General features: G+C 33.8%; 3 protein-coding genes across 4 annotated transcripts; 1 reads left to right on the forward strand and 2 right to left on the reverse strand.

The window, feature by feature from the left end:
- Positions 1-7,739: 7,739 nt before the first annotated feature.
- LOC145002895 (uncharacterized) lies at positions 7,740-8,879 on the reverse strand. Its single transcript, XM_078962077.1, has 2 exons — positions 8,276-8,879; positions 7,740-8,203 (listed from the first exon to the last, which is right to left on the reverse strand). The coding sequence occupies exons 1-2, from the start codon at positions 8,877-8,879 to the stop codon at positions 7,740-7,742; spliced, it is 1,068 nt and encodes a 355-aa protein (XP_078818203.1).
- A 237-nt stretch (positions 8,880-9,116) lies between these two features.
- LOC145001735 (uncharacterized) lies at positions 9,117-11,892 on the reverse strand. Its single transcript, XM_078961084.1, has 3 exons — positions 11,367-11,892; positions 10,127-10,445; positions 9,117-9,986 (listed from the first exon to the last, which is right to left on the reverse strand). The coding sequence occupies exons 2-3, from the start codon at positions 10,430-10,432 to the stop codon at positions 9,321-9,323; spliced, it is 972 nt and encodes a 323-aa protein (XP_078817210.1). The 5' UTR covers positions 10,433-10,445; positions 11,367-11,892; the 3' UTR covers positions 9,117-9,320.
- A 1,665-nt stretch (positions 11,893-13,557) lies between these two features.
- Positions 13,558-15,821, forward strand: LOC145001965 (protein LSD1-like). Of its 2 annotated transcripts, none has more exons than XM_078961288.1 (6): positions 13,558-13,673; positions 13,840-14,019; positions 14,419-14,532; positions 15,065-15,178; positions 15,280-15,389; positions 15,598-15,821. In XM_078961288.1, the coding sequence occupies exons 2-6, from the start codon at positions 13,947-13,949 to the stop codon at positions 15,634-15,636; spliced, it is 450 nt and encodes a 149-aa protein (XP_078817414.1). In that variant the 5' UTR covers positions 13,558-13,673; positions 13,840-13,946; the 3' UTR covers positions 15,637-15,821. The 2 variants fall into 2 exon arrangements, with proteins under 2 accessions (XP_078817414.1, XP_078817413.1); XM_078961287.1 differs by having other exon boundaries at positions 13,659-13,759.
- The last annotated feature ends 5,600 nt before the right edge of the window (positions 15,822-21,421 follow it).

Genomic DNA, 21,421 nt, shown 5'->3' on the forward strand with positions numbered 1-21,421 from the left:
CCAACAACATATTCGTTCTAATGAGTTGTATCAACCCCAAAAACATGTTTTAGTAAGTAGCACCGGTCCAAACGGGTCCAAAAACTGGAAAACCCAGACCTGGACGTGGTAAGTCTCATCCGGTTCGGTTCACGATCCACAATATTCTCCGAAACGGTCTAATCCAAGAGTCGATTGTAGTTAATTTATGAACATTGGTATGGCATGTGGAAATAAAGAACACACAATGAACATGGTGATTTGGGTGTTTAAGAGATGCATTTGATTATGTATGGTGTTACACAAAAAAGATCTAGATCTAAATCTACATAAAACACACACGCACACACACACGCTCAATGTTACATCTCTCAACCACACCTCTATTAGTGGTATGAACCTACCTTATATAGAGGTGTTTACATGTCTCTGTTTCACTCTCTATCTCATGTCATAAGGCTAATGCACCACATGCAAGTGGGTCTACAAAATTCAACACATTTACAAAGTCATACATGGATAATTTTGCACCCAACATTCTCCCCCTCAAAGTTAGGAATGGATGACCCACTTCAAATCTTCCAAAATCGAGGAACTATGTGATCCGATCCTCAAGCGTGACATTTGTTTAAATGAACTTCAAATCTTCAATTCTTCCATGATTCTTCAATTTGGGTTCTAGGATGTGAAACCATACAAACCGAGCATCAACGAATGATCAAGAGCTTCTCAAACTCCAAATAAGCACCCTTAAAGTTGAGCATAAAAACACACCCCGGAAATCTTCAGTAAATCCAAACACATCTTGAACCGAATTCACTTCCGAATCTCCAATTGCAATATTTCATAAACTTCAAAAATTCAAGGTCGCATCGGTCTTCAAGTTTGAATTTCCATATAAATTTCTCCCCGGAAATCTTCAAGTTCGCGTAATATGAAAAATTCAACTTTGAATTTCCATATAAATTTCTCCCTTTTTTATAATCGGAATTTGATTATAAAACCATCAAGGAAAGAGAACGTGCTCTATTCGAATTTTTCCGTGTCAAAACTCCCCCTTAACATATGGCATAAACTTTTTGCTTTAATCCAGAAAATCGAAAAAATCTTCAATTTTTAACTTCGTTCACGGACCGCCTTTGACAAAATTTCTCAAAAAATGTATAGAAATTGTCAATTTCATAATTTGCAGTGATCCGGTGTGCCCAAAACAGCCAAAAATGCGAAACTCTCCCACTTTTTCGAAACTAGGTAGAAAGCGTCAATTCGCATAAATTGCAGGGGTTTGAAATGCATATTCTTCAATTTCTCAGCAAAATCAATCTAATTTCAAAATTGGATATGAACAACCAAAATTTTCGAAACTCCAGGGACTAATTTCGAAATTTCTGCCTCTTTTCCTCCAAAACTTCGAAAATCACCCAAAATGTCGAAGTTGGGTAAAAGCTGCCAAACATTCGAAAGTGTATGTGCAACTTTCGAAATTACTGCCACCTGTTTCAATTTTTGAAAAATGACCACACATTGCCAAATTTTCGAAACTATAGGGTCCAATTTTGAAACTTCTTCCTTTTGTCCCAATCGAAAAATTGCGTCAACTTGCGAAACTTTGTCCCAATACACAAACTTTAGAAATTAACATCAAATTTCGAATGTAGGTCAAAACTGTTAAACTTTCGAAATAGTAAGGACTTCTTTCGAAAATTTGTGTGTCTTCCACAGTGGTTATTCCACAATTTACGAAAATTAACACAAGCCCATTCAAAATTCAGATATCATAATTCTTCGATAGTCAAACCTCTTTATATGCGAAAATCAAATTTTCCAACCTATATTTACAGATTCATTTCCAAACTCATCATTCAAAACCGATCCATTGAAATTAGTTTCGATTCCAACTCATCGATTATTAAATGCGAATTTCTTCAGTTTTTCGCATCGTTCTCTAGAAATCAACCAGCGATAACATCATATCAATTCCCAATCGATTTCGATTTCCAAATCATCTCCTTTAAAATCATTCACAAATCGTCCTTCGATTCTCAATCACAATGAATTCGTTATTAAGGCCAACATCGATTGCTAATACCAAATCAAAATCTAATATCGTTGATACTCAATGCTTCTTCCAACATTGAACATTGATCCATTAATTCTCAAAAATCGGAACAAAATTCACAGACTGAGAACCAAGAAATCAATTTTAACTTTTCTTAGTTGACTTTTGAAATACGAACAAATTGAAAATCAAATAAACCATTTGCTTTAGTCCTTCGATTTCCATGTTAAGATCAAAAGAAAACGCACATCAAAATACAAAACAAAGATCAATCATATGATTATTAGTGAGAAATCGATTTGAGGATGAGTAAAATCACAAGAATTACGAATTGATGATATCAAGAGGAAAACATGTTTTAATTCTTCTTTAGAACACAGATTCGACTACAATAATCTTGATGGATTTCAAGAACACTTTGGATTATGATCTGAGACAAAAGTTGTTGATGGCACAACTGAATACGTCAACGTACAAATCAATCTTAGAACAATGTTTATAAAAGAATCCCAAACGATAACTTCCGATCTCAATCAATGATATCAGATCTTTTTTTTTAAATGACTGGGACCCAAATGATTGATCAAAGAACAGTAACATTTAAAATGATTGGGCTCAATATTTTGTGAATTGTAACATATAAGAAATTCAGATCAATTTTGGGATCATGATTATTGAAAAGTAACTTCAAAAAAATTTGGAATTTGATTTTATTTAAGAACTTTTGATCTAAGCAACAATAAATGGATCAATCAATGGGGTGAAAATGAATTTTTATCTATTGAGACAAACGATCAAACAATCAAGTATGCAATGCACAAATTCAATGAGATTAAGAGAGATCATATCATAGAGAGAAACTCACCAAAAATGCTCCAATTATGACAAATTTTGCCAAACCGAGAATCGGTCTTTAAAAAATCATGTTGATCTTCGAAGACCGGCGCTGATACCAAATGTAGTGAATTTATGAACATTGGTTTGGCATGTGGAATTAAAGAACACACAATGAACATGGTGATTTAGGTGTTTAAGATATGCATTCGATTATGTATGGTGTTACACAAAAAGGGATCTAGATCTAAATCTACATAAATAACACACACACACACACTCAATGTTACATCTCTCAAGCACACATCTATAAGTGGTATGAACCCACCTTATATAGAGGTGTTTATATGTCTCTTTTACTCTCTATTTTATGTCATAAGGCTAATTCACCACATGCAAGTAGATCTACAAAAATAAACACATTTACAAAGTCATACATGGATAACTTTGCATCCAACACTGATCCGATTCAGTTCGGGTCTGGTCCAAATGCTCACACCTAGTTAATATGTAATACTTCCTTTCTCATTTGCGGTTATTGGGGATGAATATCTCACAAATAAATAAAATGGATATGCTCCTAAGTAACCAAATCTCATAAAGAGATATTACGTATTAACCATATTTTTTTTTTTCCAAAAACGATCATATATAACCAAGAAATTTGAAAAGTTACTATTATTGAATTACTTCTATGATAAAAATAAGTTCAAAAATTAATTATTCTGAATAAGTAGTTTGAAATTCCGAACTCCTATTATGGGAGGTTCGAAAATCCATATATAATTTGCAAGTTCATGTCCGATATGAAAATTTTAAACTTGTTCATGATTTTCGAACTTGTGTTTTGTGTTTTTAAGTTTAGTTCAAAACTAACTTATAAAATTTGAACTTGTTTTTTTTGTTTCAAACTAGTTTTCGTGTTAGATTTACATTAAAATGACATAAAATAGAGGTTAGCGGAGGAAAAAAATCAATTTTCTTCAATAAAAAAGACAAAATTGCAAAAATGGTCCCTGTGGTTGTCAAATTTATGCAGTTTTGGTCCAAAACAAAATGTTGGTGCACGATTGGTCCAAAATTGGATCTTTTTTATGTTTTTGGTCCCTGTACACTTAAAATGACTATTATTCCCTTCATATTTGAATTTTTTATTTTTTATATTTATATTATTGTTTTTAATTAGTAAAAGTCTCTCTCTCTCTCTCTCTCTCTCTCTCTCTCTCTCTCTCAAGAACACCCTCCAGGTGCTACCCTCTCAAGAACATCCAACGTATCCCACCATTATCATTTACCACCACGATCGCCTACTACCATTTTCGTTCACTACCACCATCCACCTTTCATCATCGCCGTTTACCACCACCATCCACCTGCTACCATCGTTGTTCTCCACCATCCCCTTAAGAACACACACACAATCATTCTTTCTCACTCCTCCTGCCATTATCTCCATTCGTCACCCCCGTTCACCGCCGACTCCCCGACCACTTCCATCTCCCCCACCACCACCTCTCCTTCCCTAACCTGATAACCATTCGCCACCACCATTCACCTGAAAATTCAAACCAAAACGTCAAAAAATCGACGGATTTAAAGAAAATGGTGGATGTTGAACCACAGATCCATCTTTCTCCAGTGGTGGTCTTGAACCACAAAATTGTTCTATGCGTTGAAATGTGGATTGATGTCGATTTTGTTATCGAATGGCCGATGTTGCAAAAGGTAGCTTGAAGGGAACAAGTGAGGTTGATGATGGCGACGCAATTAGAGCAAAAGAGAGTTGAGGGCCAGGGTTCTACTTCCCCGACCTCCTTCTCCCAGATCAACTTCTACTTCTTTCGAACAAGATGAGGATAAGAGGATACGAAGTCAATTTAAGTATATTTCAAGGATCTGAGATTGAAATTGCCCTCCTAATTCGAGCTAAAATCAAACAATGGTGTAGAAATCGAGCAACCGTGGAGAACGTGACGTCGATCGATGGTGGTGATAGTCCAGTTGTTCTGGGTGGTCGATGACAGCGAATTTAGGGTTCTTCAGCTGAATCTTTCACTTGATTTTGTGATTCCAGTTGTTCGAGCCTAAGTTTGTTGATGACATCTAGATGTCTCGCCGTCGTATCATGTATCTTGTTGTGGATCTCGCAATGGAAGCCGCCACCGGAGCTAGGGTAACAGAGTCGCCATTGGAGTGGTGGTGATGGTGGTCTTATTTTAGGGTGTGGTGGGGTGTGACTTAATTGGAATGGGTGGTCCGATGATGGTGTTGAGAGAGAGAGAGAGAGAGAGAGAGAGAGAGAGAGAGAAAGAGTTTATTTTGTTTTTGTTCTTTATTTTATTATAAGAATAAAAAAATAAAAACATTAAATTAAAATATAATTATTTAAAGGGCATATTAGTCATTTTAGGTGGGATGTGGACCAAAAACACAAGAAAATACAACCATAGGGACCAAAACCACACAAGATATCTAAAATTGGACAAGTGGTGCACCAATATTTCGTTTTGGACCAAAACTACATAATTTTGCCAACCACAGGGATCATTTTTGCAATTTTGTCAATAAAAAATGAAATTTTGGGAAAAAATGGAGAGAGAGTGTGTGTTTGTGTGTTTCAAAAATAGAAAAAAGATTCGAAAAATACAATTTTTAAGATAGATGGTTGTGTGCATAAAGTTTAAAGTATAAGGTTATTACTTATTTCCTAAAATCATTGTGAAAAATGTTATTCGGACGAATATACCTAAATAAAATGATGATGGCACGTGTGGTCCATGCTCGATTGCTTTCTAACTTCCAATGCATTTTCCTTTTGGGTCCTATCTTTTTTTGCCTTTCATTTTCATAAATTTCATGGGCTAGTTACCTGCTTTTGATTGTACATTTATGGTATTATGTATAAATTCAAATTTTCAATTTACTTTGTAGAAAATCATATTGTAAGAGTTTACAAACTTACTATAAATATTTGGGAAAGATTTAATAGTTTCATACATTGGACTATATGCACATAATATGTGTTACATGCCATTGATACATCCATGAAGATCAGAAGAGGTGATGATATTATGTCTTTGTATAATTGTATTAAAGCAAAATGTGTTAATCTATCTATGTCCACCTAAAGCAAAGTGACCCTTGGTTCACGTGCTATTTGGCCCCTTAGAGTGTAAATTACTCTATCATGGTCATTTTCAGATTCTAGGGCCATATATATTAATAGTCTAGCATAAATCATACCATTATTTATTCTATTTTGACCATTTTTATGTATATCTATATAAATCATGAATGGTAAATTAAAAATCTTTCTACATTTTATTCTTACTATCCTCCTACATAATAAATTGTAACAAGTGAACTAAAATATTATGATTTTAATTAAATGTGTTATTAAATATGACATATATCTATATTTGATATGGTTGGAGTGTATTTAATTTCTCATCATGAATATAATGAAAAAAATGGAGTGGTATGATTCCTTTACATCATCTATGATATAAAAAAGAAGATCAAATTTAACCTGAAAATAATTAATACAAGTGATTTTCATATGAATTTGTTGTTTCATTAATGAGTGTCTATTTGAATTTTTAAGAAATTTTGTAGTAATATGTTCGACCAAAATTAAATGTGTATTTATTGATATTCGTACAATTATAATGAATATGACTAAATTCATAAATGTATTCATAAATAAATCCAACTTTATTCAAACAAAAATTAAATCGAAACAAATCAAACATGTTTAATTCAAAAGGCCACACTTAAAATTTCAGAAGAAAATCATATACATATAAACTTCATAAACGTAAAATTCACAAAGCATTGATTAAAAGAAACAATTCAATAAAGTAAAAACCAATAATTCAATACATTTTTTGTTTGATTTTGCAAACATTTCCATTACTACAATTTTTTTGTTTGATCTTCTTTTCCTTCGATTTGATCTTGCATCGTGTCAATTGCGTGAACGAAATTCGATACCTTGGCCGGTAAGACAAATGGATAATATCATGAATAGTAAAAACTGATGAATAATATATGAACATTAAAATCGACAAAACAGTAACCATGAGATATTGTGTTAATGGTCTTATGAAGACGAGGTATTGTTGTCATTTGATGCGTGAATGAATAGCGGACACAAGGTAAAAGGCGTAAGAATCGTAGGTTAAAATGTGTGACATAAAGTGTGATTTTAGGAGTTGATAAAATTAAGATTATGAATAACTACCGTATGGTTGAAATGAATTTACAAATGAAAATTTAATTTGAATTTTTGAGATGTTACACTCATGTTCGAACTCTCTCTTCTTATTTAGACAACTTTTTACTATATCTCACAACCTTAATCCTCTCTGTATCTATCTCTCTCGCATATTTGAACCATTTTTATTGTGATTGTTTATAAAGTAAAAAAAAAAAAAAACGTCTTTTATCACTCTTTCTCATAACCCTATCCCTATATCATTTAGGGTTGTTTGATTTTTTCTAAGAAAAATCACTTTTGACTACTTTTGGTTGCGGTGCGCAGAACATGCGCAACACTTGGGTGCTGTTTGTTTTTCTGAAGCCAAAATGTCTGCAGTCTGCAGACCACATCTGCAAGCCTCTGCAGCAGAAGATGTGGACCAAACGTCTGCAGTCTGCAATAAGAAGACTGTTTGTTTTTTAACGTCTGCAGACTGCTGAAATAAACTGAATTTTAAATAAAATTATTTTACAAACTTAAAATGATTTTTCAACACCAAAATTTTAATAATAATAGTCTTATAACATTGAAAATAGAATTCATGCAATTAAATTAGTCATACAATAAAAAAAAATGTTTTACAATAACAATTTCATTTAAAACAATTCAATGTATATTGTGCATCAACTGATCAGCAATTTCATCACGTAACTGAGTCATATATTCACGGTCTGCTGCAGTACCATGTGTTGGAATCTCGTCTTCATCATCATCAATGGCCACATTGTTATTTCGAAACGGGACATTGGGTTCATCGTATCGTGCGAAATACTCATCACTCAATCCTTCTTTCCTTATATAATTATGAAGCGCGAAGCATACCATGTCAATGTTTCTTTGTGTCACAAACGGGAATGGTGCCATCCTCTTCAATATAGGGAAGCGTGCTTTCAAAACACCAAAAGCACGCTCAATGACATTTCGAAGTTTTGCATGTCCATGGTTAAATTTTTCTTTATTGGTCAATGCACGTCTTTGAGGAAAATCTCCAAGCCAATACCTCACATTACGATAAGGGGCCATAAATCCTCGAGTGTGTGCATACGCGGCATCACAAAGATAATATTTGTCTGAAAAAAATGCAAAACACTAATCAATTTTCAAATTAAAATGAAAATATTAAAAAAAAAACAAAAAATTACCTGGTGGTGGAAACGGGAATGATGCTTGTGGATCGGCTACTGCTTCTGATAATATTCTAGAGTCATGCGCTACCCCTTCCCACCCGGTCACAACAAATGTAAAAATCATATTGAAGTCACATATTGCCAATACGTTTTGGTAGCAATCTCCCTTTCCCCTACTTCTATATAAGTCTTGTTTCTTAGCAGGGACAACAGCATGTATCAAAGTGCCATCAAGTGCACCAACTGCTCCTTTGAAAACCCTTCGTAGCCTCCTATTATGTCCTGGAATGTTTGGATTCAGATTAAAAGATGTTGGTACTATAACATCTTGTGCGAAAAGCATCATTTTTTCCAACACTTCATAAAAAAATTTATGAATTGTTTGCTTCGAGTGTTGAAATCTCCGCTTGATAATCACGTAACGTTGATTATGTCCGATCATCATAAAAAACATAGCCATCTTTTCCTCAACTGATACATGTTTGCTGTCCTTTAATGAGTAATTTGCTCTAAAATGAGCACATAGTCGTACAAAAGATTCACGGGACATGCGTAATACTTCAACACATTGTAAACGATTACGGTGTAATAACTCCAATGTGTATTCGTGTCCCGTCATTTCCGAATCATTATCCCGCAATCGTTTCACACCCCTCTTCCAAAAATAACGGATGTATAGGTACATTAGAATTACGAGAAGTAACTTTTGATCGAGATCCATATGAACCTAAAATCAACAAAGTAGAACTTTAAAAAACATTACATAAACCATATTTCAAGTATCAAATAAACATTCCATTTATCATATTTCAAGCCAAAATAACATTACATAAACCATATTTCAAGTATCAAATAAACATTCCATTAATCATATTTCAAGTACCAACAAGGGCAAAAAGACCTAACAAAATAGTTCCAACAAAGGCAAAAACATTTAACAAAGTAGTTCCAACAAGGGCAAAAAGACCTAACAAAATAGTTCCAACAAAGGCAAAAACATTTAACAAAGTAGTTCCAACAAGGGCAAAAAGACTTAACAAATACTTTCAACACTAGAAAATCATCGAACAATCTTCCCATCCTTCAAAACTCCTAAACTGGTACCCGTCATCTCAAGCCACCCTCGTAATATCTCGGGAACATCGGGCAAATGCATCCACATCTCTCTCATGTTCATGGTTCCTCCAAAAATATGATATGCGACAAAGCGTAAAGGATCTGTAGGGCCTAACTGAAGGACCTCTAACTTCTCTAAACACTGAGGAATTGTATACCCTTTAGTCAAACTTTGTAGAGCTTTCTTCATTTCAAATGCTAAATCGTCAGCAGTAACAGAAGTTCCATCAGGTGAAGAAGTAGACGGTGAGGCACTAGGAGCTACAGGAGTTGAGGGTTTAGCCCTTTTGTTGGGGTTACCGGATGGTGTAGCAGTATATGGTGAACCAGCAGAAGGTGAAGCAACAGAAGGTGAAGCTGCAGAAGGTGAAGCAGCAGAAGGTGGTGGCTCATGATGAGAAGTGTCAACACCATCATCATCCATTGCATCAAAAGGGGTGGCGGTGATCTGAAGTGGTGGAACACGACAGGAGGATGCGCCAGCTACCGATGATGATTGGGTTGAGTAACTCCTAAAATTACCAGTAGCACTATTTCCATCAAAAAGACGTGCACAAAGATCTGGAAAAGGCAATGGAATTGTTCTCAAAGAAGCAGCTTTCGGATGCCCCTAAACCCAAATGTAACAAGAAATAGTATAAGAATATTTGGCAACTTCAAACGTAAATGTTGTATATATATATATATATATATATATATATATATATATATATATATATATATATATATTGTATATTAATGTATATGTACCTTCTTAAAATCATCCCACTCCTCGGCTGTTAAATTAAAAGTGTTTGTTTGAGAATTGTATATATTACCGGTTTTGTTTTTTAAATATACCCATCCAGTGTATTTGGCTTTCAGATTGTCATATGCGTTTTTCATTTGTTTTTGAGTCAACTCAACCCCAAATTTCTCCTTAAGAACTCTTCCAAGCCTTATCCATGAATCTTTCTGTAAACTCAATCCTTTTCTACCAACACTCTCTACTTCTTCAATACAAGTATCCAATAAGCATTTTAAGTGCTCATTGGTCCATTGTTGTTTTTCTCCCATCTCTAATAACCAACTAACAATAAACAGTGAACAAGTAACATCATTATTTCAAGAAATTTTTTTTATTTTCACGACAAATTTGTAATTTTGTTTGATTTTCAATCACAATAATGTGAAACTTTTTATTCAATTATAAATAACCTCAATTAGAGTGTTTTAATTCAAAGTTTTCTAAAAAACTTTATAAATCAAATAAACTTCACTTTAACGACAAAAAACTTTACTTCTATAAAATAAACAAAACTTATGTCTCTTTTTGATGCTTTCTATCATATACATACAAAATCAACAATCATATACATATACACTATCATATAAATATACACAATCAATAATCATATATATATATATATATATATATATATATATATATATATATATATATATATACACACACAACTTTGAATTACTGCGTATTTAAGCACAAACACATCACAACAATCTAGTTGAGGCTTTTTATTGCTAATTGAAGCACAAACACATAATCAAATCTAGGTTCAATTGCTAATTGAAGCACAAACACATCACAACAATCTAGGTTCAATTGCTAATTGAAGCACAAACACATAATCAAATCCAATTTCACATTCAAAGATAAATTACTTTCATTACAAATGTTTTTATTTTACACAATTTAGTTGACAACAATCTTTTGAGGCTTTTTATTCTACCTGTTCAATTACTACAACAGATTGTTGTGGAATCTTGATCAATACATCATTTTAAATCTGAATAAGATGAGGCTCAAATAAGTAGTTGATTTATATCATTTTTGGTCTATGTGGTGTTTACACTCATGTTTATGCATCAATTAACATAAATTCTGAACTATAGCTTCAATGCAACACAAAGAAGGGAATAACAGAAAGTATATATGTAGAAGGGAATAACAGAAACGTGTAGCTCACATCAGGAAAAAAGAAAAAAAACGAACCTGTGAGGTCGAAGTCTCCGGTGTAGCTGTGGGGGCGACGGTCTCCGGCCGGTGGCGAGCAGGGTGGTTAACGGCGGCGAGCAGACGATCGAGCAGGGTGGAGTACGATCGATCGAGGGTTGTTGTTCGCCGGATGCTGCAATCGATTATGATGGTCGGAAAATCGGAGGACGCCGGATCGGAGAGGAAGGCGGCGATTGATGGCTTTGATCGGAGAGGAGGGTTGCGACGGTGGTGGTCGTTGCAAGGTGGAGAACGATCGAACGATGGAGGGTTTTTTCTGGGAGGGTTGGACGAGGACGGGAGGTGGAAGCAAAAGAAAAAAAGACGCGTTTTTTTTTTAGGTTAAAGGGCTTGCAGACTTTAGAAGATGCTATCCCATATCTGTGTGGTGAAGACCTCGCGCAGACGTTTTTATGTCTGCGCACTTCAGAAAAACAAACAGACTGCAAACCATTATGTCTGCGCGTGGTCTGCGCCTCGCAGACAGAAGAGGTCACGCAGACCTGCAGAGAAAAAACAAACACCCTCTTGTTCTTTCGCAGTTGTTTGTCTTTTAGAATACTTCTGACTTAAAACTATTGCGCGTATGCTATGCACGCAACACAACACTGGATCCTCATCTTCAAACCACTTCTCATATTACTTTAAGTAATATTACTGAATAAAGATTTGTTTTTTTTTTCAAAATATTTCTTATTATAATAATATTATGAAGGATATTATAAACAATTCAATTATATTTTACATAAATTCAAAACGTTTTGGTAAATTTCATATAAATATTTTTTTATGTTACATTGTCTATAATCAAATATTAATAAATTATAAAATTAATCATTAAAATTATTAAATTTATTGAAGCTAACCAGAAAAACAATCAACTTTATCGACAATTTAACAAAATGAACAAGATGTTCGATAAATTAACAATTTTATTTTATATAAATATTTTTAAAAAATCGTATCATCACAATAATTTTTGTGTTTGATTTGCATATCAAACTGAATAAAAATTTGATACATAACTTATTAGCACATATGAAAAAACTTATTAGCACAATGTAAGTTTTACAAACAATTTTTTCTAAACTCTATTTTAATACCACACAGGCACACATAAAGTAACTCAAACAATCCCAACTGCCCCGTGAAAAGTCCGCCTGTTAAAAAAAAGTTTAGTAAAATTTACCAAAAGTAGCAAATAAATTTGTGGCCAAGTTTTTTCTTATAATAAGACAAAAGTGAACTTCCCCAATTTGGGGCAACGACTTTTTTTCATTGAGTCAAAGGGTAAATTTCGTTTCCAAATTGCACATTACACCCTAAACTTTGGGGAAACTATACCATCAGTACAATTTGAATGTCACTATGAGTCGGTTAACTACAAAAGAATAGTCCCAAGGTCAAAACTTCTTACTTATTTTAGAAAAAATCATTCACAATAAGTTAATTAGCTACAAAAGAATAGTCCCAAGGTCAAAACTTCTTACTTATTTAATTATTTTAGAAAAACTCATTCACAACACATCAATGATTTTTATACCGCTATGTGTTACATATCGAATGTTGGGCCATGAAAACATAAAGAGCAACAAGACCAAAGTTTTTATCAAAATCCATTTTTAAATTGCTAATTGACATATGATAGCATACTCTGAGATATAATTGATATAATTTAAACAAACAAAAACTTGGAGCTAATTGGAAACTACATGAATTATATATAAATCGTTTTGTAAATTTCTAAAAACGTGTGTTACAGTTTTATTATTTAAAAAATATATATGAGACATAACAATTTAGTTGATGTCAGTCAACAAATGGTGTTAGCATTTTCATATTAGATGTATAAATATACAGTCGACCAAAGTTCGAATCATACAGGCTTCAACTTTAGTATCATGCTCTTGAAAAAGAAATTGCACAAGTATGGTATTTAATTATTTATATCCCAAATGTTAGGGACCAATTGTGCATTTTTCACAAAAAAAGAGGTGTTTGTGGCAAATTTCATTGTAATACTACGTGGACAAAAAGTACCCACTCAATGTTGGCTTAAGAAGAACGTGTGGCTTTGGAATGTCTTTGTTCTATAAAACACATATCAAGGGAAACATCAATTATAGCATATTGTAATTCTTTTATGTTAAACTAAATAAAACATTAATTTCTGGATAATTTAAATAAAAAATAATTGATTTAAAAGTTAACTCATTTTTCGTACCTAATTGGAAGTCGACGCGTGGGAATGAAATGCAAGTTGATAGCCTAACGAAGTTGATGCCCCCTCAAAAACTACCAAAGGTATGTGCTTACCCTACTCCACGAATAATTGAAGTCCATTTCATATATCATAAAGATACAATGGCTTCTTAAACACAAATCTTCATGTGGGTGTTTCAAATTTCACTACTTTATGCATTATTATAACACTTTACAATCTCCATGCTTTGTTTCTTGAATTTCACAGGTGGATGTTGAGAATATGGAAGTGAAAAGGTTGGACTCCATGTTTCCAAAGTAGTAATCTTTGACTATTGAGAACTTGAAGTAGAAATTTGAGTTCGACTTTTATTTATGAGATTCACAATGCCAGTTCCTTTAGCTCCATATCCAACTCCTCATGTACCCTTTACACCACCTGCAACTGGTACGATAGCTTTATTTTCATCTTGATTTTTATAACTCACTTGTTTTTATTGATTTTCATGGAGATAAAAATATCAACAAGTTTTAATCTTGCCAAAAAATCCGTTGTTCTTGATGTATATATATATAGTTGACTAGTTCAAGAAAAGCTTTTGTATAAAGATTCTACATTTCTTGTTTGATAAATCGAACACGAGTCAAGTTTTGATCTTGAAAAGTCAAGCTTTGTAAATAAAATTTTCTCAGTTGGGAAACTTTATTTCATATTAATGTATATATGGGTTTTCTTAATTTTTTCAAAACTAGAAAATAATTGTATGGATTTTGTAATTGAAATCAAGTTTGGTTGAATCTGAAAAGTCGAAGATAGTAAAAAAGAGCACACTTTTTTTATGAACAGGTTCTGAAAGCCAACTTGTGTGTTCTGGATGTCGAAATCTTCTGCTTTATCCAATTGGAGCAACTTCGGTTTGTTGTGCTGTTTGCAATTCTGTCACTGCTGTTCCTCTTCCTGGTATGCATAAAAAGTTGGAAGTTTTCTTGTATTTTTTTATAAATGAATTTTTTATTTGGTTAATGTCATATACGAATAACTAACTACTTATTATTTTTACAAAACATTATTTTTTTAAAGGATATTATAAGAAAGTATTCTACTTGAACATCTTCTCCTTCTTCATAAAATACCATTCAAATAAAGTATTCTGAAAGTATTTTTAAAAAACCAATGGTGGTTTTGAACATGTTAAGTAGTTTGTTAGCCACTTAATTTAAACTTTTTTTTTTCTTCAACAAACTTCCCCTAGTATAAGATTATGTCTTCTATGCATTATGACAAATTTACAATATTTGTCACTACTAGGGATATTGCTGAATATGTTTAGCTTCAAGTATATACAATACTTTTTTTTTTGTCCAGGGGCACTGGAATTTATCTCTCCATATTGGTCATGTGATTGGCTTTTATCTTTTTTAAAATTTACACCCAACATTTTTGTTATCTATGTTTGTCTTTTTATAGTCGGTTAATCCCTACATGTACCTAGGTACTGAAATGGCGCAATTGGTTTGCGGAGGTTGCCACACTTTACTCATGTACATTCGTGGGGCCGCAAGTGTACAATGTTCGTGTTGTCACACCATTAATTTGGCATTAGAAGGTACCACTACCCCCCCCCCCCCCCCCCACCCCCACACACACACTTAACAGTCAGTAAAAGAAGTTCTTAAATCCGTTAAAAATTGGTTAACAATATTTCAGGAAATCAAGTAGCACATGTCAATTGTGAGAATTGTAAGATGCTATTGATGTACCCGTATGGTGCACGATCCGTGAAATGTGCGGTTTGCCAGTACATTACATCTATTGGGGTAAGCAAGAATCCTAATTTTTCTATTTCTTAACAATATTTAATACAGCTGAAGTTGCAAACTTATATGAACAATAATGTAGTATGTTGTTACCATTTAAGTTTGCAACCTGCCTTTGTTAATATTGAGGTTGTTGATAGTACAACTTCAATATTAACCAAAAAGTAATGTAAGATTTTCTCATGATCTACTGTTGTCATGAACACAGGCTTCAACAAGCACGATAGAACAGAAACTCGTCACCTAAAACTTTGCTATGACGTTACACCTATAGAGTTTTAAAAATTTCTCGTACGAGAGATTAACGTTATTATTAATAACCGTTGTTTTATTGTTAATGTTGAATAAATTAACTTAAAGCATTTGTATATATATCTTAATGTATATTGATTCCAAACCACAAATAAAATGGTAAGAAGATGGATTGGGTGATTTTGTCTTGTCTTTTCTGAATATTTTTGTGTTTTTATAGTTGAAAACGTCTTGCAACTTAAAAATTTTATATTCGTATTTTTTTTGTCTTCATATTTCTTTTAAATCTTCTACACTGTTCTTAACGATCTTTCTCGAGTTCTCTTTTGTGTCTATCTTTGTATTCAACATAATTATTCATCATATATAATTTATATATATAAAGCTTGAGTCCCTAAAACAAATTTTGATTTTTTCATCAATATAATATTTGGATTTTTAAACAACATCAAAAAGTATAAAAGGTTATCAAATTAAACTCAATTTCTGAGTTTAGTCAATGTTTCAAACTTCAAACTTGAAAGGATTCATGTTTGAAAAATATATGGTTTACATTAAAGTAGAATCCTGTAAAGTAGAAAATGACTATTCAGACAGAAACAGATAAGCATCCAGTGAAGTGTTGAATCGAAGCATCGTGAATCATGGGACCTTTCCTTTTTTAGAATAAAGTTTACTTTTTTCACTTAATGATAAAATGCAAGAAGTAGGAATATTACCCCTCTTGATACAAACGATTTATTATTTAAACAATATGTTTCCTATGTAAACTCACCAAATAATCTGTTTTCCTAATAATAAGAAGATAAACAAAAGTAACAGACCAATCGACAACTATTTTAAGTACTCTAGATGCATGTTTTCTAGGTGTTATGTGAAATTGTTTGCCTCATTATACGTAACATATACGATTAGTATCCACTATTCGCGAATAAACAGATAACCATAGAATAAGTCTTCTATCCTAAAAAAAGTCTGGATAACGAATTTATGATGATGAAAACAACATAAATAATAGCATCTATAATTTGAATATGATTCCGCTAGCCAGGAAAAAAAAGTCTAACCAGTGTCGGTATTTTTTTTTTTAATGTTAGAGTGAAGAACGTTTATTTTCATATGAATAATTTATTGCATTGAACTTGCATAAATACTAATGTTTTAAAAATCAGTTATTTAATAGAACCGGTATGATGACCTGTTTCTTGTTCCACCGTCGAATAAAACCGTTTTCTAGCAATCATTTTCATGTTTTTCTTATTTTCGCATACATACATACACCACCACACACATACACCAAAAGGAAAATAAATTATAATACTAAACAAAATATAAATTTAAATGAATACAAATGCCTCAAAAAGCTTCATAATATTTACATGTGTTTTTATTTAATTTAAAAGATATCTAAAAATATATGAAAAGACTACTAAAGTTTGTTATACAAAATGTTTATTTTCAATGTGTTTTTATTCATTTTAATCGGTTGAACTGAGTTTTTTTTTTTTTTTAAACTAACCGGTTCATTCCAGTCCAAAAATAGATATAAAGTTGGTGCTAGTTAAATCACTCTATTTTTCGGTTCCCGGTCAAATCAGTCTGATCGGTCGGTTCAAACCGGTTTTTAAAACATTGATAAGTACTTAAATGGATCTAACTAGAATATATACATATAGGCAAGCCTACATTAAATACACCTTAATTAACAGCATGTGCGGCTCATACTATGATCGGGAGCTTAATGACGAACGTTCAAACTCAACCGAAACTATGTGAATAGAAATATTGAGAGTTCAAGGTGAAGTTGTCAACAAACGGTAAACTAGAACGAACATGAAGAATGAAGAACCTGGCGTGCTTTTTCACAGACGAAATGAATATCTATCTCAATGATCAATGAGCATTGCCTATTTATGTTAAATTGGATTTGTGGGAACGCAGAGGGTTGGGGAGCCACTCTTGCATCTTGTAGGAAAAGGCCATCTTTGACATTTTATTTTGCTTAAAAAATCTAAAAATATTGCAAAATTTCATAATTTTATACTTTGTATATTTTTTGTATATATAATGGACCCCTGTTAACTTCCATCTTGGATTTGCCAATGAGCATATGTAGGGAAATTTAGGGTTTGTGGTGGAGATCTGGATACCAACTTGGATCGTAATATCACTTTCCGAACTGATATTTCTACCATATGTCTGGGTTACAAGAAATTCAGCCTAGGATAATCTAAGTGGGCACTTACGTTTCTAGGAACAGAAAACGTAAGCCAATATGCTTGAGGATTCTGTGAAAGTATGATGAAAACGAGAGCTTAAGATCGTAACCCTCTTCTGGATAGGAAGAGCTCTTTATATATTAAACATGATTAGGGTTTCATTAGGGTTGGGTCGTCATTAGTTGCTTTGGAAGCAAGTAATGTCAATCCGGATTTAATGAGGATTTAGGGTTACTAAAAACTAACGAGTTTCGTTAGTTTTACCATAATCACCCTCAAGAAGTTGAATTTTCCATTATGTTCCCATATGCCAGGGGCTCTATCCCTTGGACCCCACTAGGGGCGCTGCTCCTTTGGAAACCCCGGACCCGGGGGCGCGGCCCCCCGACCCCTGACTAGTCGTCAAATCGGCTTCTGACTCGATCTTATACATGCATACACTCCGTAAAACCCCGTACATATATTAGAGTACAAATCATGAAGCCCCTTAGCTCACATGTTGGTTTCAGTTACTTAAAATGACATGGTGACTCTAAAATCACCAACAACACAAAACGTAATAACATTGTCATAATATACAAATGGTAGTTTTTGTGACAACCCGTAAATTATTCCGTCGTTGTAACCCGTTCCCGTCAGTAAAACCTGTTTGTCTTTCAATTTTTCCAATAACATTTGGATTAGGTCATTTAATTTAAGACTTTTATATTGACCCCGTGAGTGTTCAAATCCTTTAGAAATGCGTGAAAACATCCCAAATATTTATTTAGAAATTTTCTAGTTTCGACCACGTCGGGTTACGACAACTTAATCGGGTACGACCAAAAGCCCCGTTTAACGTCAGTATCGGGTAGAATTCCACCGAGCCCCAAAATCAAACCCTATTTAAAGTTGAGTGGGCTTCATTTGAAGCTTTTCCACTCTCTCTCTCTACTCTCTCTCTCTCTCTAAAAACTCAATTTTGGATCCAAAAATCACCTATTTCAAGCCCCAAATTGGTATGTAATCCTTCCTAGCTCATAGTATAACACATTTAGCTTTCAAATTCGTGTTTCATTCATGAAATAGGACCAAGAACATGTGTTTACGGCCCTGGAACAGCCCTAGGCTGCAAACACACATAAATGGGGTTTTTGAGCCTCAAAATCCTCCCAAACCACTTTTGGAGCTTAGATATGACTTAGGGGCTTACAAAACTGGACTTAGAACACCAAAACCTTATCATTTGAGGGGTAAACATGAGTTTACGTCCCAAGAACATGCTTAGACCATAAACACCCTTTCATAGGTCGTAAACCCCTTTTAAGGTGTTAAAATGCCCCTTAAACACCTCTTAAGCCTTGGAATAAAGTCTAGAACCATCCAACAATGTGGTAGGGACCTTAAACATGCAAGAAACCACCCCCTAAGGATTTCATGGCCGTAAACCCCCCAAGGAATGGTTCTTGGGCCGTAAACTCCTATAAGATGGTCTAATGATGCCCTAACTTCCTTCCCTGGCTTGTACTTTGGACTAGAAACACTTGTAATTGACTTAGGACCACCAAAACACATTAAGATTGAGTACATAAGAGTTTACGGCCGTAAAATCCTAGTTTACTGCCATAAACTCCTCAAATGATCCTTATGTTGTTCAAATTCCATTCCAATGCCTTAAAACCAAGCCTAGCATTACCCCACAAGAGTTGTAAGACCATTTAGCACCCAAGAACACCCCCACCATGAGTTTACGGCCGTAAACTCATGGGGAGTTGGTCATTGGGATGAAAACTCCATTAGAAGTTTACTCTTGAAGAGCAAACTCCATATTCAAGCCATACACACCCTTAGATGCAACCCGTGTCACTCCTAACACTTGAAATGAAGTGTTTTCGTGTCTTGGAGTGTATATTCTCAATTGATTAGTAGATCAAAGACTAATTAGATACAATTATGTATCTTTTCATATTACATAGGAACCTCACACGCGTTCAAGCCCTGAACTATCATTTAGCATCCTAGCTGACACCTTTCCCGACCGGTGAGTTCATACCCCTACACCTTTTTCTGTGTTTTTCAATGTTTTCAGAGGGGGGGGGGGGAATACAAGAAAAAGTACAAGAATATCATGTACTTAAACTTATTATTTCATTTGATATGTTTCATAATTCATATACTTTTAACACTGGAAATCGTATTAACTAACTGTTTGACTTGCAGAGTTAGTTTTCAAACTAATTGCAAACCTTATTATATAGTGTTATATTGTATAGTTTACCAATGATTTTCCACTTCATTTATGTTAAAACCATTAACCTAGAACATTAGAACACGTCATCGGTAACACTCCACAGAGATATGCGAGTGGAGGACCCCCTTTGTAACCAGAATCACAAACATGATTTTTCGCATTATTACTTGTAAATTTGTTAATCTTAATAATTGGAGACACGTCCTTGGAAACATTCCACAGAGATACGCGAGTGGAGGACCGCTCTCATAAACAGAATCTCTTGGAGGGAGAGCGTGACTTGAGTGTATAGATCTATACGGGATTGACAACCCCGCACCTGGCTGCAAGCTACAGTCGAACCGACAGGTTCAAGGGTGACGAAAGTCATAAAATGATGATGGACTACTTATTGCCATATATAGTCTATCGTATGGTTATGGAACTTGCAACTTAGATAACAGAGATTTACTTGTTGGTAGTAATGAAATTAGTAGGCTAATAACTTTAAGAATTAGTTTACTTCCCACATAATAGTTTTATATATGCGTTAAAACTAACATTCATTTCAAGGATAACCAGGCTTTTAGGAAACTTCACACAAACACTTTAAGTATGGTAGATACTTGTACATTACATTCAGAACCGATAACCATCCACAAACTTTTAAGGAAAATAAGGGTTTTTCCTGGGATAACAGAATTCATTTTTAACTAGATCATGTAGTAACCAGATAACAAACTGTTTCCAACCAAACTGTGTAACAAATGGATAAACAAACTTTACTTATAAGAAAATATGGGATTTTCTTGGATAACAACTTTTTCAGAATACTAAAGGAAACTTGTTCATTTTCAGAAAAACAAACCGCTTATAAACTCACCAGCTTTATGCTGATTTTTAAACTGCTTGTATTATCAGGTTCTCCTTAGACAGGTATCCCGCATCCTTTTGCAGAAGTCAGAGTAGATGGAATTCACGTCTTTACTTTTGTTTAAACTTATGTATCTATAAAACATGTATTACTGTGCTTTTCTACTTTCAAACAAATGTAATGATTCTATGTAATGTAATGTTTTGTGTTTACTATGCTTACTATGTATATTGGTTGTAATACTTTACATGACGTCCTCCGCTCCGGAACGTTTTCGCCATCGGTTTCGGGGTGTGACAGTTTTGGTAAGAAGATAGGGAAGATCACAAAGCAAGTTATGTGTTGAAACATGTTTGTGTTAGCCACCCCTCGATATTCGGCTTCAAGTGTCGGCTGAATCGTCTTTAGTACAAAAAACTTCGTGTAAAAGTGAAACCAACCCTCCTCCCTCGCACAGTTCAACCCTTATGTGTATGAA

This window comes from Lactuca saligna, chromosome 6 (assembly GCF_052625555.1).
Source record: "Lactuca saligna cultivar CGN05327 chromosome 6, ASM5262555v1, whole genome shotgun sequence".
Classification (NCBI taxonomy): domain Eukaryota; kingdom Viridiplantae; phylum Streptophyta; class Magnoliopsida; order Asterales; family Asteraceae; genus Lactuca; species Lactuca saligna.